The following is a 17,067-nucleotide window of genomic DNA, read 5'->3' on the forward strand; positions in this document are numbered from 1 at the left end:
TTTAACTTTAAACCCACGAGCTCATTGAGAGCAGGGGAGAGAAGGGGATGTCTCCAGATTCAGGAAACTGTTGCCATAGCATTTTCCCTTCTCTATTCCTGCATAGCCCTCCTCCCCCGAATCAGCAACAATTTTTGCTCCACCGTTTTCTTTCGGGAACCAGATGCGTTTTCAGAAGACAGTACTCCAGTGATAAGGTATCTACACCACGTAATAACTGTACCTGGTAAGGAGATTTAATAAGGCTGAGGGTGGTATTAAGTTTCTCAGAACAGACTCATCTTTGCGGATGCAGTTGCAGAACAGGAAACAGACCCAGGGAGAAGTTTAGGTCCCCCCAAATCTCATTGGCCCTCCGCACAAGCCAAGCCACAGCCACTCCTGCCACACAATCGGATTGCTTTCAGCACTCGCAGCCGTGGACCGCCGTGCGGTCCTTTCCTCTGCAGTGAGCTGATTTGCTCTGCCAGCAGCTGTCGGTGCCGCACTCGACACCGAGTCCTAGCCAGGCGCTCACAGAATTCGCGCTCCCTCCCTCCTCCTTGTCTGTCCCCCGCCCCTCGCTCACTCCGGCCCACTCCAGCGGCGACTTTGAGGGATTCCCTCTCTGGCGGCCTCTGCAGCAGCACAGCTGGCCTCATTCGGGGCACTGCGAGTATGGATCTCCGAGGAAGAGCGGTCCCCAGCATCGACAGACTTCGAGTTCTCCTGATGTTGTTCCGTGAGTAGCGATTTGGCGACTGGGAGAGAGGACGGGCACTCTTTGCAGAGAACAGAGCCGGCAAAGTGAAGCCAATTAGCTTGAGATAAAAAATATGGCCCTTAATGTTTTGCGGTGTTTTTTTTTTTTTTTCTTGTAGGGGAGGAGGGAGGGCCTTCCCCGCCGGTGGCAGGGAATTCCCCTGAGAGCCATACACCTCTGTGGCATATTCCAGACAGAGCCTAGACAGGCCAGCTTCGTGAGGTCAGAGCATTGGCAAGAAATCTTTACTTTAAAATCCCAAGATGTAGAAAACAGCCAGCTATATTACAAACAAAGTCAGGATTTTAAATTTTTTTAATTGTATTTTCATTATAAATTAACAGCGAAGGAATGAGGCTTGTTAGACCCGGGTTAGAGAAACGGCTCGTAGAGCGCACAGCTGCTGGCAGAGAACTTTGTCACTCCAAAGCCTGCAGACCACTGTCTCCCCACTCCAGCGCCCGAGACGCGTGGGCTCCCTGAGCCCTGAACTGATGGAATTGTTTTGTTTGTTCCGCAGATACAATGGCTCAAATCATGGCAGAACAAGAAGTGGAAAATCTCTCAGGCCTTTCCACTAACCCTGAAAAAGATATATTTGTGGTGCGGGAAAATGGGACGACGTGTCTCATGGCAGAGTTTGCAGCCAAATTTATTGTACCTTATGATGTGTGGGCCAGCAATTACGTAGATGTAAGGAATCTTTCCCCCCCTCAGCTTGCTCCTAGGGCTCCAGGGCGAAGGGCACCCTTCCTCAAGGCTCTTCGAAGACCTGGGTTGCCCTCCTTCTTTCCCACACCCCGGCAGGCTGCTCCCGAATGCTGCATGGGGATTCCAGCTTGTAATGCCTTCTGTTCCCCTGCCTGCTTGGAAAGTAAACCCCCTTCTCTCCGCTTCCCTATCGGGGCTGCACGTAGAGCATCTAACCGCATGTTCCCGGAACCTGGGATGCGCGCGCGCAAAGGAGCGCCCAAGCGTGCAACCCAGAGTTTGGACGCGCCGCCCTTCACAGCCCCCGCCCCGGGGCCGGGCGAGCTGAGGGGGCGCGGGGCGTCTGTGTTCCCAGCTGATCACAGAACAGGCCGATATCGCATTGACCCGGGGAGCTGAGGTGAAGGGCCGCTGTGGCCACAGCGAGTCGGAGCTGCAAGTGTTCTGGGTGGATCGCGCATATGCACTCAAAATGCTCTTTGTAAAGGTAACTCCGAGCCCAGCGGGCAGAGGGGCCGCAGGCTCCGCGTGGGTGTGGGAAGTGGCGGCCCCTAGGTTTAAGAACCCAGACGCTGCCGGGACGATTGAAGCGCACCTCCCCGGCTCAACAGGAAAGCCACAACATGTCCAAGGGACCTGAGGCGACTTGGAGGCTGAGCAAAGTGCAGTTTGTCTACGACTCCTCGGAGAAAACCCACTTCAAAGACGCAGTCAGTGGTGAGTGGAGGCTGGCGTGGCTGGGGAGGGAGCCTGGGAACTCGCAGAGCAGGCTTGGAGAGAGAATTCCTCAAGGTTTTGGAAACCGTTCCAGGCTTTGAGGTCCCAGGCCAAGTCTTCCCTCGGCTTGCTCTTTAGGGCGGAAGAGGCGGGAGCGCCCATGAGTCTTCTGGGTCTCAGGCCTTGTAGATCCGCCAGGAACCGCAGGCGTGGGGACCCAAACGTCACCCGTGGCCTGATCCTAGATAAGAAGTCCCTTGAAGGCCTGTCGTTCCCTGGTGCTTCAAAACGACCTCTTATGATTTGGCCATTGAAGGACCACGGAGAAGGGCAAAGCTGCATTTTAATTTTCTTCCGCACCCTGGTTTTGTTTCTTATTCGCTAAAACTGCAAGGGGGCAGTGCGACTTTCCTTTTCAGTCAGGATGTGATGGCCTTTAGTGTCTTTTTGCGCATGGCAGCATGGCTCGCACGGGATATTCAGTCATCGACTGCAGCTACCTGACAGTGGATTCTGCACCATGTATAATTTACTAGCGTTTCTGGCCCATCCCTCCGACAACTCACCCAGATCCTCCTCAGCAAAACGAGCGTTCATCCCCCAAATAACAATATTCCTATCTGCAGACACCGTCAAAGACCACATTTAAATTTATTTTATTCTTTATAAGTTGTCTATTTCACTCATAATGAGGCCCTTCATCACCCAGGCACCTGAGTTGGAAAAGGATTTTTATTGAATACATACATAAAAATACGTGTGTCATCTTTCCCTTTTCACCCCTTTTTGTTATCACAGTAAAAGGAGGATTTTTTCTTTTTCATCAAAGTTTAGATGCAAGATGTCCCCCAGTTAAATTAGACCAAAAAGGAAAAAGGAAAAATCAAACTTAGGTCAGAAAAAGAGCAATGGGAGGCAGACCTTCAGAGGGGATGCATGTGTGTAAGGACAAGCATCCAGAGGACCAGCAATCTGTCCGGCTTTGTTGAGGAAGATGTTTTATTCTTTGCCAGGCCCGTGGGAAATGTGGAAAACCAAGTCACTGTTCCTTCTGTGTCTTTGGAATCTCCATTATTAGGGATTTTTTTTTTCTTTTTTGAAGTGCGGTCTCACTCTGTCCACCAGGGTGGAGGGCAGTGGCACCACCATAGATCACCGCAGCCTGGAGTAAGCTACTGGGCTCAAGAGATTCTCCTACCCCAGTTTCCCCAGTAGCTGGGACTACAGGCATGTGTCACCATGCCAGACTAATTTTGTAAATGTGTGTGTGTGTGTGTGTGTGTGTGTGTATTTGTAGAGACAGGGTCTCACTATGTTGCTCAGGCTGGTCTAGAAATCTTGGGCTCAAACGATCCTCCCACCTTGACCTCTGAAAGTTTTGGGATTACAGGCAGGATCCACAATGCCCAGCCTAGGTTTTATACAGTAACAAGGGTTGGGTTTTTAAGTATCATTCTCCTCTTCAAAAAAGGAGTTCCAAATTAATATTGAAAGAGCCCTGGCTCTCAAGATAATGGGTGTGTTTGTCCTTCATCACCACTTGATGCCATTTGTAGAGCCCTAGCCCTGGCAAGGGAACAGAGAGGACAGGAGGGGTGTGGTGTCTGGAACTGAGAGGCAATAGCCACCTCTCTGGCACATTAGGTTAGGAACAATGAGGGTTCTGCCAGCAGGAGGGGCCTAACTATTGCTTTGGGCTCTTGCTGTAGCTGGGAAGCACACAGCCAACTCGCACCACCTCTCTGCCTTGGTCACCCCTGCTGGGAAGTCCTATGAGTGTCAAGCTCAACAAACCATTTCACTGGCCTCTAGTGATCCGCAGAAGACGGTCACCATGATCCTGTCTGCGGTCCACATCCAACCTTTTGACATTATCTCAGATTTTGTCTTCAGTGAAGGTAAGTTGTTGGGGGATGGAGGGGAAGAAGACCTAGTTTATTTCAGGAAGGATGAGAGAGGGACCTACCAGGGCCCCAGGATGTTACCACTTGGATTTCCTCTAGGTTGAAATGACACTGCCTGCCTCTTTAATAATTTTCAAAGACTAAAAAAGCAGTAAGCTGAATGTATGAACTTATCTCAGTAGTTCTTTCTTTCTCCCTCCCAACCTTCTCCCCGTTTACCTTCACTTTAGTCCTTTCTTCTCAATCTCCCTTTGTTTCCTCCTTCTTCTTTTCTTTACCTTCTTCCCTCCCTTCTTATATTTCATCTTTCCCTCTCTCCCCATCTTCTTTCCTTTGCCAAAAGATGAACCTTCATAGGGAGAAAGATTTAAAAAGTCACTTTGGAAAAAACTGTAATTTTGATGCAAACTTCCCAAGGAGAAAGCAGCTAAAGTATTTAAGACGTTAGTTAATCTAGAGAGATACAGATGGGGGAAAGGGCCTTTGCCTTTCTGGGCCCATTTCTTCTTGTTCTCTCGGATACTTCTAGTTGAAGTTTCTGCTGCTGTGAGTCCGAGTTTCTGTGCATCCAGAAGGCAGTGGGGGTGGGTGTGTATGCACAGATCATGGACTCATCAAGTCTTTCCACCAAGCATCTTCGTGAGGAGGATGTCCTTAAGCTCCAGGGAGGGAAGGGTACCTGAAGGCTGAGCCGTTTAAGGCCAGCTGCTTCTGCTGAGTGTGGAGCAAGGCTGTCTCTCAGTCTGTTTAGCCTCTGAAAGGGGACCCAGCTGTGCTGTGGCAGGTTCAGGTCAAACACATTCTTTTCATCTCAGCACCCCTGCAGAGGTAGGGCACAAGGGGAGTCAAAATCTCTGCAATTTGTTCAAGTCAAGCAACAATTCACATTGGGCAATTGTGGGATAAATGAATTCATATCATTTATTCTCTCTCCCTCACAAAGGAGGTTATTAAATTTTATATTCTGTTCATTCTACATGGAAAAAAATCGGAAAAAATTTTGATTGCTTTGTTTATGCCTTTCTTTGGGTTGGAGACCCCCAGGTGAATACAACAATTCCAATGTTCAGGATATGAGAGAATCTCCACCTTTGTCATCTATGATCATTTTCCAAGGCATCCAGCTTTCATAAAATGCAGCTTCCACTCAACCTATTCCAGAATAGAATGCACCACCTTCCACCTTGATTATTGAGAAGGCATTTGAGAAGTCCTAAGATAAGTTGTCTTTAAGAAAAGACAGGTGGAAGGATAGGCTATCCTATGTTAATGTATTTTCTACAAAATTGAAGCTACTAAACGGTGTCAAGACCTTAACAGTTTTTAAAAATCTTTTTGTTTATGGAAGCATTTACAAAATGTAACAGTCAGTGTCTCTCTTAAACTGAAAATATTAAGCATAATCAAGTATAATTTGACTTCTTATGATTATTGATGACAAGGAATTTATTATGAAAATAATTGGACTATGTAATGTCAGTTCCTAGTCCCCAGGACCCTGCCATAAATGCTTTTGAGTTTATATGGGTACTCTTAATAGTTTATGACTTTCTAGTTTTTGCTGATTAGCTGTTACTAGGCACTTCTTTACTTCTTGTTACCACTGGTGCTATAATTGCTGCTTCTCCTAGCTCCTTACCATTCTGTGTTATTTTTAAGTCGTTGTTTATAGTTGCCTATGGCCTGAGAAATCAAACCTCATAGATTTTTAGAATGATGTATAAAGTAAGAATAAATAAGTACTGAATAAGGAGCACAGCTACTTTCCTAAAAATCAGTACAATTCATTGCATGGAGTAAATGGTGTCTTTTGTTTTAAAACCAATTTTGATCCACTTAAAGGTCCTAGATAGGGAAGGCTGCTGGGTAGACATAGAGAGTTTGTAACTACATATAACTTCCTAAATGCAAATAGAGAAGTCACAGTCAAATGGCACTTGTCTCACCCCAGGCTTTTATGGCTAATAATTAGGATGTTCTCTCCTGTATGGTGTCCCCAGGCTTACGCCTTGACATTCCTGGGAGGTGGCAAGCCTCATTCAGAATCACTCACTGGATCAGTGTGCCTTTGTGTGGCTGCGTTTTTTTGTTCCTGGCTCCTCCTTTCTGTTCCTCTCAGCACCTGCCCCGACTTTGTTTTGTAAGAGATCATTATTTTCAATTTGGTGGAATTTTAAAGATTCCTTTTGGTTGCCTTTTCGGGATCTATCACTGGGCCTTTATCCCCAGAATACAAGCTCAGGGGCCTTTCAGTGTGTGCATGTGAGTGGAGTATGCTTGCATGGAGAAGGAATATCACGTCATATATCTGCACACCTACTGCAGGGGTGTGTCCGTGTGTTCGTGTGTGTGTGTGTGTGTGTGTGTGTGTGTTTGTGTGTTCGTGTGTTTGGACTGTGGCCATTGTCAAGCACAGCATAATGGTTTCCTGTGAAGAGTCTATTCCCTGTGTAAGGGGGTCATACCTGGCACTCTTCACACCTGTCTACTGAATAGGCCTTATGAGAAAATCAAGGAAGTGTCCACGAAGTCGGTAAGTGGACACTCACAAGGGCTGAGAGCAGCCCAAATGCAGGTTGACATCTTTATCACACGAGTCCCTTTAGTGCATTGTACTTGACTACTACACTGACCCCCAAACAAAAGTCTCTTAGCCCAGCAATGAGCTCATGAAACTTCAGCTTCAATGTGCAATGACTGTGGTGATATTGTTAGCACGCAGAGTTGGTTTCACTTAGGTCTGGGAGTGGGCCCCAAGAAGCTCCGTTGCTAGCAAGGTCTCAGGTGACACTGCTGGCCCATGGAGCACTATAGAGAGTTTGAAGGATTAAAGGCACAATAAGCTTCATTGGGTGACACTTGGAGAGGGATTTGTGAGAAGGGAAGCCCCTCACAGCAGGAGACTGTGCAGAGGGAAGCTTATGGGACCACCATTCAGAAAAGGAAGAGGACAAGGGAATGCCCAAAGCAGAGGGGCTTTGGAGAGGGGTTTATGTGTCCAGGTGACATCTGCTCAGCAGCACAGCAGGGAGTCCATGGGTCCCAGAGCTTCTAGAGGCAGCAGTGCCTTGGAGCCTTAGAACTCCAAGGCCCTGTCTTATCAATGGGTAACAGCTGTTGCATGAGGTTTCAAGGAGTATGCAAAGCAGGCAGGCTCCATACAGCTGCAAATTTTCTTGTTTAAGCTATTTTACAAATAACTGGATGTGTAAAGATTTGGGAGTTTGGTGCCAACAGGCTTTTGAGCTAACAGTCTCAGCCTGCAGTGAAGAAATAAACCACCTAGAGGCCAATACACAGAGGCCATCTTTGGCTCATTTATTTACCAAATACACTTTGTACAGCAACTATCACCTCTGCAATAGAAGCTATCACCCCTGCAATCTGAGACACTCTGTTTCTCATTTGGGGCTGATTACCTTGTTCTTCCCCAATTAATTCCTGAGGGCCTCATTCAAAGTCCTGCAATTCCCTTTGAGAGCCCCATGTGATTTCTGGCTGAGATGGGAATGGGGATGTGTCGCTGGGAGGGAACAAACCAGCCTGAGTATTCTAATACCTTGAGTAAAAGGAAACTTTTATGTATTATGTCAGAAAAAGTATAATAGAATAGGAAGGCTACCTCTGTTTCCCTTTATTCAGGATTCAGGTCTATCAGGCATTTAAAAGACATCACATATAGATTGGTCCCTTTTTAATTCTCTCTCAAGGGGCAAACATAACAAAACAAAACAAAACAAAAAGAAACAAAACAGAACTGCAGAAAGATACTGAGATCCCCATTTGCAATGGAGCAGCTGAGACACAGGGAGGTGAAGCGAATTGGTGAAGGCTTCCCTCCTAGAACCTGTCTTTGGGTATCAGAGGTTTTGTCCTTAGTATCTCAGGGCCGCAGCTGCTCCTGCTGAGTAGCTGTAATCAACATGTGAGTGTGAGAGGCATTTACAGAGTTTGTTGGGTACCCCCAATTCATGAGCTTTTTATTATTTTTCCTAGCATCATGATTGGGAGACGCCACTTAATCTCTATTTTACCCAGATCTGCGGGAACTTTAGTGTTAGTGGAAATGAACATGGCTTACATTTCTCTATATACCAGCCCCCCAGTAGAGCGTCCTGTGGAAAGCTGTCATGTCACAAATGCATGAAGGGTTTGCTGATCCAGAGAGTTTTGTAGACCTGTGACTTACCTGGCACTTCCCAGTCAAGAAACATGCCACCCTACATAGTTGGTCCTCAAGGCCTCCTGAGTAAGCAGCCAAAGGTAAATAATCTGTTATGAACACAGCTGAGAACTGTGTTGAGGACTCCAAGATGGAGCCCCAGCCTTCGGCCATGGAGTTAGCCAGTCATAGAATTCTGTGCTTCGGATACTGTCCTCTGGAGAGAGCATAGGATATGCCTCAGAATTATCTCACCTGAGGGTGAGCAAACCAGTGTTTACCCACCAAATGCCATCTATCACTGATGGTCGCTGTGGAAGCATTAACTCCCTGGGACTTCTGACCTACTTTGTAGTCAAAACTTGTTGGGATATATGGAACTGGTGAATGCCAAAAGAAGAATGGACAGTGTCTGTGTCCACTACACCTAGGTACTGGGATATAAGAACTTTTTCTGCCACACTGAAACTTTCAGTCTAGTGGGATAGGGTGTATACAATGCATGTCATGTTCCTGGCATACAGTGGCATCAAACAATACTTGCTCTTATTATTTTTTTCTTCTCTAATACTTAAATCTTTTTTTTTTTTTTTGAGATGGGAGTCAAGGCTGGCCTTGAACTCCTGGGCATAAGCAATCTTCCCACTTCAGCCTCCCAAGTAGCTGGGTGGTGATGCCACTGTGCCTGGCGAATGCTTACATCTTGATGAGGGTATCAGCTTGTCTGCAGTCAAAGGTCTCCAAAGCCCACTCATCTTAACAGCTTCTCAGTATACAAAATACATTTTGCTGATGTTATAGGAGTCCAGAGCCAGCACAGGGAACATATGGAAAGAGCGTCAAACCCTTTCTCTATCTTGCCCTGCCAAACAACAGGAGAAGCACAGCCAGCAAAAAGCTTGCCCACCTCTTCAAACAGTTTCAGTCCATGGTGCTAGGAGAGCCTGAGGAAGCAGAGAGCTTGCCTCTGCTTCCATTGCCTATCCCAATGCCATTCACTGGGGGTGCAATGAAGCGCTCTTGTAGTTTATCTCAGGGAGTCAATATAATTTTTAAATGCTGTCATGAAATAAAACACATATCTAGCAACCAGCACCTAAGATAAATTATGATTTTAGTGGGTACACTTGGGTTAAGAGTTGAGGAGACTTTTGTTGGCAACTGGCAGCTGGCAACAGATTATGCATTTATTGTTTGTTTTGTCTTCATCTGGTTCCTTCCAACGATGAGGCTGGTTTTTGTCTCTTCCAGCCACAGGCCATTTACCCTGGGCCCCTGTTGTGTGTACTCTAGAGCCCTGAGTCCACCAAGAGCAGAGGCATGAGGGATCCTAAGTCCTGTGGAGGTGGACAGGGAGTCAGGGGTTCAGGGAGGTCTGAAGGCAGATGTGGTCCGGGCTAAGCCAACAGAGGCTCTTCTCCCTGGCAGAAGTCAGAGGCCTTCCTTGTTTTGTAACCTGTGGGTTGCATAATCAGTTTACAATACAAGATTTTAACCCTGGAGTATATATAGTTTATAGATAGAATTCAGAGGAAAAAATTTATATCTTTATTTTCACTAACTTCTGATTAATATTTAGCATTTTCTTTGTTTATAAATGAAGGTGACAGACCACAGTAATATTAGCAGTACCCGTGACTGTCACCAATAGAAATCATAGGTATTTTCATCTCACATTAGTTTGTGCAGATCTTGCAAAGTAACATTTATGCTTCTCACTGCTTTATAATCATAGCCAACATATATGTGTTCCAATAAGGAAATACATATATTGCTGTATCTGAAATTCTTTTAAAAATATTTGATGGCTGAATTTCACTTTCCCTTGTAATTGTATGTATTTTGTTTTTTATGCATTCATAAACATTATTCCGAGAAGGGGTCCTTAGTTTTATTATACTTGCACAAAAAAGATTACAACCTTTTCTTAGTAGGTCATAAGCAGCATTGTTTTAAATGAAACAGAATAGAATAGAGCATAAATTATTAGATGCATAAAGCAAGGATAATTATTGTTTGTCAAACTTCTGCTTTAGGTCTCTGCATGTACATATGCTCTAAGCTGCCATGTAAAATATTGTTTTTTTTTTCCCATGGGTCATAGGCAGAGATTAAAAGCACTGTCTTAAGCCTGAAAGAGAAAAGCGTGTCCTGCTTTTATGGGTTCATAATCCCTCATCTAAAACCCAGATCGAACTAAAAAAAAAAAAAAAAAAAAAAACAAACAAAAAAAACCTTGGTGCTAGATGGTTTTCAGAATTCAGAATATTTTAGACTTTAGGAAGACTATACAGTGCACAATTTATATATTACATGAGACCATGGAAGAGTCAGGGCAGCCCCATGCAATCAAACATATTAATATCTCTGTTTCCTGCGGTGAAACATGTGAAACGTCATACTAAGTGGGATGACTGAAAACTACAAGCAGCCTCACATTAGACTAAGTCAGGTTTTGCTGCCAAACAAGTGATTACAAAGTACTTTTGGTTTTCAGAGCTTTGTGGATTTTGAAACAGTGGATGAGAGAGTGGGCTCAGGAATTCCTTTTTATATGACCACTTACTGATTAGGGGTTGGTAAGTGCGGGATTTGGTAGTAGCTATGATACTTTTTGACATCTTCATAGTTGATATCCTCTTTGTATTGCCCTTTCCTGTGGTGTGATTAATTCTATTTTTTTTCCTAAAGCAACAAAAGATAATCGTCTGAGAAATAAATCATGATAGCATTCTAAGCATATTTTGTCTTTCTCTTTCTTTACCATACTATATCATCTTTTCTCTAATTTTCTTAAAGAATGGGATGTGAGACATTCTTTTTTATTATCGATTTAGAAATAATACTTTTGGTACTTGAGCTCCAAAGACTCCCATATTTAGAAGAAGTACACAGAAGACTTAAATGTATAAGACTTCTATCATTATAGTGAACAATGACAGAAAAGCTACTCTGTGCCAGGCACTGTGCTTGGCCTTCTGTAGTATGACGTTGGATACTCACAGCAACCCTGTAAATTAGGTGTCATATCGATTTTACAGGAAACTGAAGCTTAGTAGATTAAGAGATTCACCCAGGGTTGGACAGTGGAAGATCTGGGATCTGAGCCCACTATCATCTCTTTCTCTCACAATGTTCCATTACATCTACTCCCTCTTGATGCGATGATCTGAATCTATGGAGACCACTAAAAGTTCATGTATATCTCTATTTCTACAGCTATATCTAACTATATATCTGTTTATTCATTGCTATGGTATAAACCAAGAGAAAAGAGAAGACATGACTTTACAAATTGGTCAAGGTCATTTGGTGCCCCATCCCCAGATTCTTCCCAATCCAACTCCAACCTCCCTTCCTCCTGAAGCTTTGTTAACTCCCCACCCTCCCTGTCCTGAATACTTGTAGTTGGGGCCACACAGAACACCACCTGTCCATGTTCTCCAGTGATTTTGCTACATAAGCTCTTGCTCCCAGACACAGCTCTTTCTCCATTGCCTCTCCCATTCTGCCTAGGAAGGTAGATGTTGTTTTTCGGGCTTCTGGCTGATTGTTTGCCTGGGTAACTAGAGTGTAAGCAGGAAGAAGTGAGCTAAAACCATGGTCTACAGTCTGGGTAACTATGAAATTGCTCTGCAGGGGAGAGAGTTAAGAAGGGAAGAGGCAGAGGCTAGAGCCACAAGGGCAACCTCGTAAAGATGCCTGGGGCCTACTCAAGTAGCAGCCTGGAAAGGTGCATAGATGAGAGTCTGAAGGTCCTGAGGGCTTTGCTACTTTTTGTGAGATAATTTATTTTTTATTTTTACCGTTTAACACAGACTTAGCCTTATTACTAAATAATTTGAAATCAATGTATTTCTTCTTAATATTTTAAAATTTTAAAAAATTCTTTGTTTCTATTCAATGTATTGTATTAAGTAAGAAAAAATTGTATGACGTTGCCACTAGCGCCTGCAAACCAATCAAACCCTGCAATCTGTGTTAACATTACATGGGCAACAGAGTGTTATCATGAGGAAAATAAATAACCTTTGTTGTTAACAAAATTCCTACCCCACGTGATCCATTTCTATTCATTGTTCTCTTTAAAGAGGCAATATGGTATCATACTGGAGAAGAAGACCGCCATGCTGGCATCATGAAGTTCTAGGCCTGCCACTCTTTCTGATACACTGTGTCATCTCAGGTCCTGTCCCTGGAGCAATGGATGTATTGGTCCAGGCTGACCTTCAAAGTCTTGGGACTCATTAGAATGGAATCAAATAGTGGGGGGAAAAGTTTCCTGAAAATTCTTTTTCAAACTTTTGGTTGTAATAAGAAGAAAGGCTCAGTTTAGTCCTAATAAGTCCTTAACATTTCTCTACCATTTGCCAAACTATCTTTTAAAAAAGCTATTTCTAGTAGAATTTCTTTTTCTATTATATATATGTGTATTATATAGATACATATACACATGTGTGTATATACATATATATATATATATACACACACATACAAAACAGTTGTATTTAGGTACAATTGTATGCATTTAAGCATGTTATTTAGTAAATATCGACTTATGAATACACCTGTGAAGCCATCACCACAATCAAGAAATCAACATATCCATCATGCTGGAAAACTTCCTTGTTCCCCTTTGTAATAAGTATCCAGCTCATTGAATTTTCAGATGCTAGATGAACCTCTGCAACCAGCATGCAGATCAGGAAACCGAACTGACAAATCCTCCTTTCTGCTCCACCTTGGGATTCTGCGGCCTTTTAATGCCAGTAGTTTAGGTCTATTAAGTGCTGCCCCAACTATAGTGTTAAGTTGTTTGAGTTCAGATCAGGCTTCATTTACTCCTGGGCAAACCACTTATTATCGTTATGACTTGATTACCTTATGTGTAAAATGAGTATAATAATATTGTGTACCTCAGAGGGTTGTTAACCAGATAATCTTTGTGCTTAGAACTGATTGTTAATTTAGGGACTAAGAATGTCAAGTATACAGCTTTCAAAGGCTGTATATATGAAAGTAAGTCTCCACTAATTGTTATTATTAGAGAGGAAAGCTCATCCCTTTTCATTTCTGCTGATCTCAGGCAAGGTGAGAGAAGGGACTATGTCAATAGGGATTCTGGAGGAGACTGGAATACAGTAGGTACTTAATAAATGTTTACTTGGTCATCTGGACTTAAAAAACTTGGTGTTTATGAAGAGACATGTAAAGCTTGTTTATTTTTCACTTGAGGCTCCTGATTTTGGTTAAAAGGCCACCAGTTACCCACAAGAAGCAAATGAGCCTGTTCTAGTTTCTAGGAATATAATTCTGGTTAGCCTGACAAACTTTGACCACTAGAAGTTCTCCCAAGGATAGTTTTTTGTTGATGGTGGTTCTATGTAAAAAAATGGAGACTCAGCACTATGAAGCTATCTTGAATTTTAGGAGGCTGAAAAATAAATCAACACTGAGGTGCTGCTAACATTTGTGTTCTTGATCTAGATGCTGGTTACATGAGATGTTCATTTATAAAAATTCATCAAGCTCTACACTTACTTAAAAATTATAGCATAATTTACCTATATTACATGCACCCTTAATGTTTATCCCAGCATTATTCACAATAGCAAAGTTATAGAATCAACCTAAGTGTCCATCAACAGATGTATGGATAAAGAAAATGTGGTGCATATACATAATTGAATACTATTTGGCCATTGAAAAGAGTGAGATGGTGTCATTTGCTACAATGTGGATGGCACTGGAACATTGCATTAAGTGAAATAAGCCAGATACAGAAAGACAAATATTGCATGTATTCACTCACATGTAGGAGCTCAATAGATTGACCTCAGGGAGGTAGAGAGATACCAGAGGCTGGAAAGGATATGGGTGTGTGTGTGTGTGTGTGCGCGCACGTGTGTGTGTTTGTGTTGGGGAGAGTGGACTAAAGAGAGGTTGGTTAATGAGTACAAACATATAGTTAGATAAGAATAAGTTCTAATATTCAATAGCAGAGTAGGGTGACTATAGTTAACAACCATGTGTTGTACATTTCAAAATAGCCAGAAGTGAGGACTTGAAACATTGTTTACACATAGAAATGATAAATTCTGGAGGTGATGAATATCTTAAATTCCCTGACTTGATCATTAAAGTGTATGCGCATAACAAAATATCACGTATCCCATAAATATGTATGAATAGTGTGTATCAATAAAAAATAACAAAGTAATCAACAAATCTAAAATGTATGGTTTAATGCTTTCGTACTTATATTTGCAACCATGTAAACATCTCCTAGATCAAGATCTACAATATTTCCAACACAGGTGAAAGTTCCCCTGTGTTCCTTTCCCCAGATATAAGCACATTCTGACTTCTATCACCACAGAGTTAGTTTTACCTGCTCTTGAACTTCATATAAATGGAATCATACAGTATGTATACACTCTTTTGTGTCTGGCAATTTTCTGTCAGCATAATATTTCTGAGATGCACCCATTTTGTTATGTGTAGCCATAGTACATTCCTTTTTATTACTGACTACTGTTCCATTATATGAACATATGCCACAATTTATCCATTCCATTTTGATGGACATTTTGGTTGTTTCCAGTTTTAGGCTATTATGAATAAAGCTGCTATGAACATTTATGTTCAAGTCTTTTCCTGTTGACTATGTTTTCATTTTCCTGGGGTAAATGCCTAAGAATGGGATGCTGGGTATGTTTGTCTTTATTAGAAATTATCGAACAGTTTTGCAGAGTGGTCATAACATTTTTCAACAAGGGTGTTACAAGTTCCTGTCATTCCACATCATCACCAACACTTGGTATTTTCAGTCTTTTTGAAACTTACATATTTTTATATAATGCGTTATGTGTACATATTACTTTAATAAAAAGTTAAAAATGAATCAACAATAAAAACGATGATGATTGTGTCTAATGGTGAAACTCTGAACATTTAAATAAGTTATCTGGATGTTTTGTTGACATCTGCCAGGAATCCAATAATTACATGTTGTCCTATTTAATTGATGTATTTTTATTACTCATTATGTAGAACGATTAAGTGTTAACCTAGGGGTTTGTTAGGGAAAACTATTTCTGAAAAATAGTCCCAAAGCTTCCTTGAGAAATCTTTTTACATCCATTTCCCTTTTTGTTTTGTAGAACTTATGATTCAGGATGTTTTGACCAGAGCTCACTGCTTTTCTTCTTTCCCATTGCAGAGCATAAATGCCCAGTGGATGAGCGGGAGCAACTGGAAGAAACCTTGCCCCTGATTTTGGGGCTCATCTTGGGCCTCGTCATCATGGTAACACTCGCAATTTACCACGTCCACCACAAAATGACTGCCAACCAGGTGCAGATCCCTCGGGACAGATCCCAGTATAAGCACATGGGCTAGGGGCCATTAGGCAGGCACCCCCTATTCCTGCTCCCCCAACTGGATCAGGTAGAACAACAAAAGCACTTTTCCATCTCGTACACGAGATACACCAACATAGCTACAATCAAACAGGCCTGGGTATCTGAGGCTTGCTTGGCTTGTGTCCATGCTTAAACCCACGGAAGGGGGAGACTCTTTCGGATTTGTAGGGTGAAATGGCAATTATTCTCTCCATGCTGGGGAGGAGGGGAGGAGGGTCTCAGACAGCTTTCGTGCTCATGGTGGCTTGGCTTTGACTCTCCAAAGAGCAATAAATGCCAGTTGGAGCTGTATCTGGCCCCAAAGTTTAGGGATTGAAAACAGGCTTCTTTGAGGAGGAAACCCCTTTAGGTTCAGAAGAATATGGGGTGCTTTGCTCCCTTGGACACAGCTGGCTTATCCTATACAGTTGTCAATGCACACAGAATACAACCTCATGCTCCCTGCAGCAAGACCCCTGAAAGTGATTCATGCTTCTGGCTGGCATTCTGCATGTTTAGTGATTGTCTTGGGAATGTTTCACTGCTACCCGCATCCAGCGACTGCAGCACCAGAAAACGATTAATGTAACTATGCAGAGTTGTTTGGACTTCTTCCTGTGCCAGGTCCAAGTCGGGCGACCTGAAGAATCAATCTGTGTGAGTTTGTTTTTCAAAATGAAATAAAACACACTATTCTCTGGCCTTTGGCTGCTTTCTTGAAACAAGAAAACAAAGCTAAAATGGTTTCTTTGGCGTCCAGAAGAGAAAGAGGAAAAGATGAAGACGGATTTTGCATGTTTGCAAAAAGAAAAGTAAAGACACGGCAGAAAACCAGTGAGGGGGAAGTTGGCTTTTCTAGGTGAAAAAAACATGGATTTTTTTGGCAAATACAAATAGTTTTAATAATGGCGCCTCTTGACCAGTTGGTCTAATATTGCTTCTGATGCTTCTTGGTCTTGAGTTTGGCATTTCACTTTGGATTAAAAAGGTGGGCTGGAAGTAGTAGCCTAAGTTAACTTCTATTTGAAGGAAAATTCCTAGAGAAATGCACATAGTTTGAATTCATTCACTTTCTAAATAATCATTTTTTCCCCAGAATGTCCGAGTGGGAGTAGGGAAAAATCTTTTCTCTGGTTTTAGAGTGGAACTCTCTCCCTCCACATATACAGTCTCCACCATATGAGAGGCAGCTCATGAACTCCTCTCCCTAAGTCTTCAAACTGCTGACAATAGGGTATCCTCAGAAGTTCATTATCCCAGCAATCTCACCAAGTATCATCCAGTTTTTGTCCTATTTCCCATTTGTTTGCTGTTCTATTAACCACAATCTTCTTGTCTTCATGATCTCTCTTCAGTGTCTGCCTCTTACCAGTGAGGGAAAATCTTTAATTCCTCCTAAAATTTGCATGTTGCCCAAGGAAAAAAATA

The 17,067-nt window shown here is 42.8% G+C and overlaps 1 protein-coding gene across 1 annotated transcript; it reads left to right on the plus strand.

The window, feature by feature from the left end:
* Window positions 1–587: 587 nt before the first annotated feature.
* On the plus strand, window positions 588–16,341 carry LAMP5 (lysosomal associated membrane protein family member 5). The gene is made up of 6 exons (XM_003810558.7): window positions 588–721; window positions 1,263–1,435; window positions 1,809–1,940; window positions 2,065–2,170; window positions 3,880–4,068; window positions 15,459–16,341. Exons 1-6 carry the CDS (start codon window positions 658–660, stop codon window positions 15,635–15,637), a joined length of 843 nt encoding a protein of 280 aa, XP_003810606.3. The 5' UTR covers window positions 588–657; the 3' UTR covers window positions 15,638–16,341.
* The last annotated feature ends 726 nt before the right edge of the window (window positions 16,342–17,067 follow it).

The sequence above is a fragment of the Pan paniscus genome, chromosome 21, assembly GCF_029289425.2.
Source record: "Pan paniscus chromosome 21, NHGRI_mPanPan1-v2.0_pri, whole genome shotgun sequence".
Classification (NCBI taxonomy): Eukaryota; Metazoa; Chordata; class Mammalia; order Primates; family Hominidae; genus Pan; species Pan paniscus.

What these genes read in the sequence shown, in the direction of transcription:
- LAMP5 (XM_003810558.7), top strand. Translation starts at nt 658, where the DNA reads ATGGATCTCCGAGGAAGAGCGGTCCCCAGCATCGACAGACTTCGAGTT. An exon ending in AGTTCTCCTGATGTTGTTCC is followed by an intron (nt 722 to 1,262) that starts GTGAGTAGCGAT and finishes TTTGTTCCGCAG; the next exon opens with ATACAATGGCTCAAATCATG. An exon ending in GGGCCAGCAATTACGTAGAT is followed by an intron (nt 1,436 to 1,808) that starts GTAAGGAATCTT and finishes CTGTGTTCCCAG; the next exon opens with CTGATCACAGAACAGGCCGA.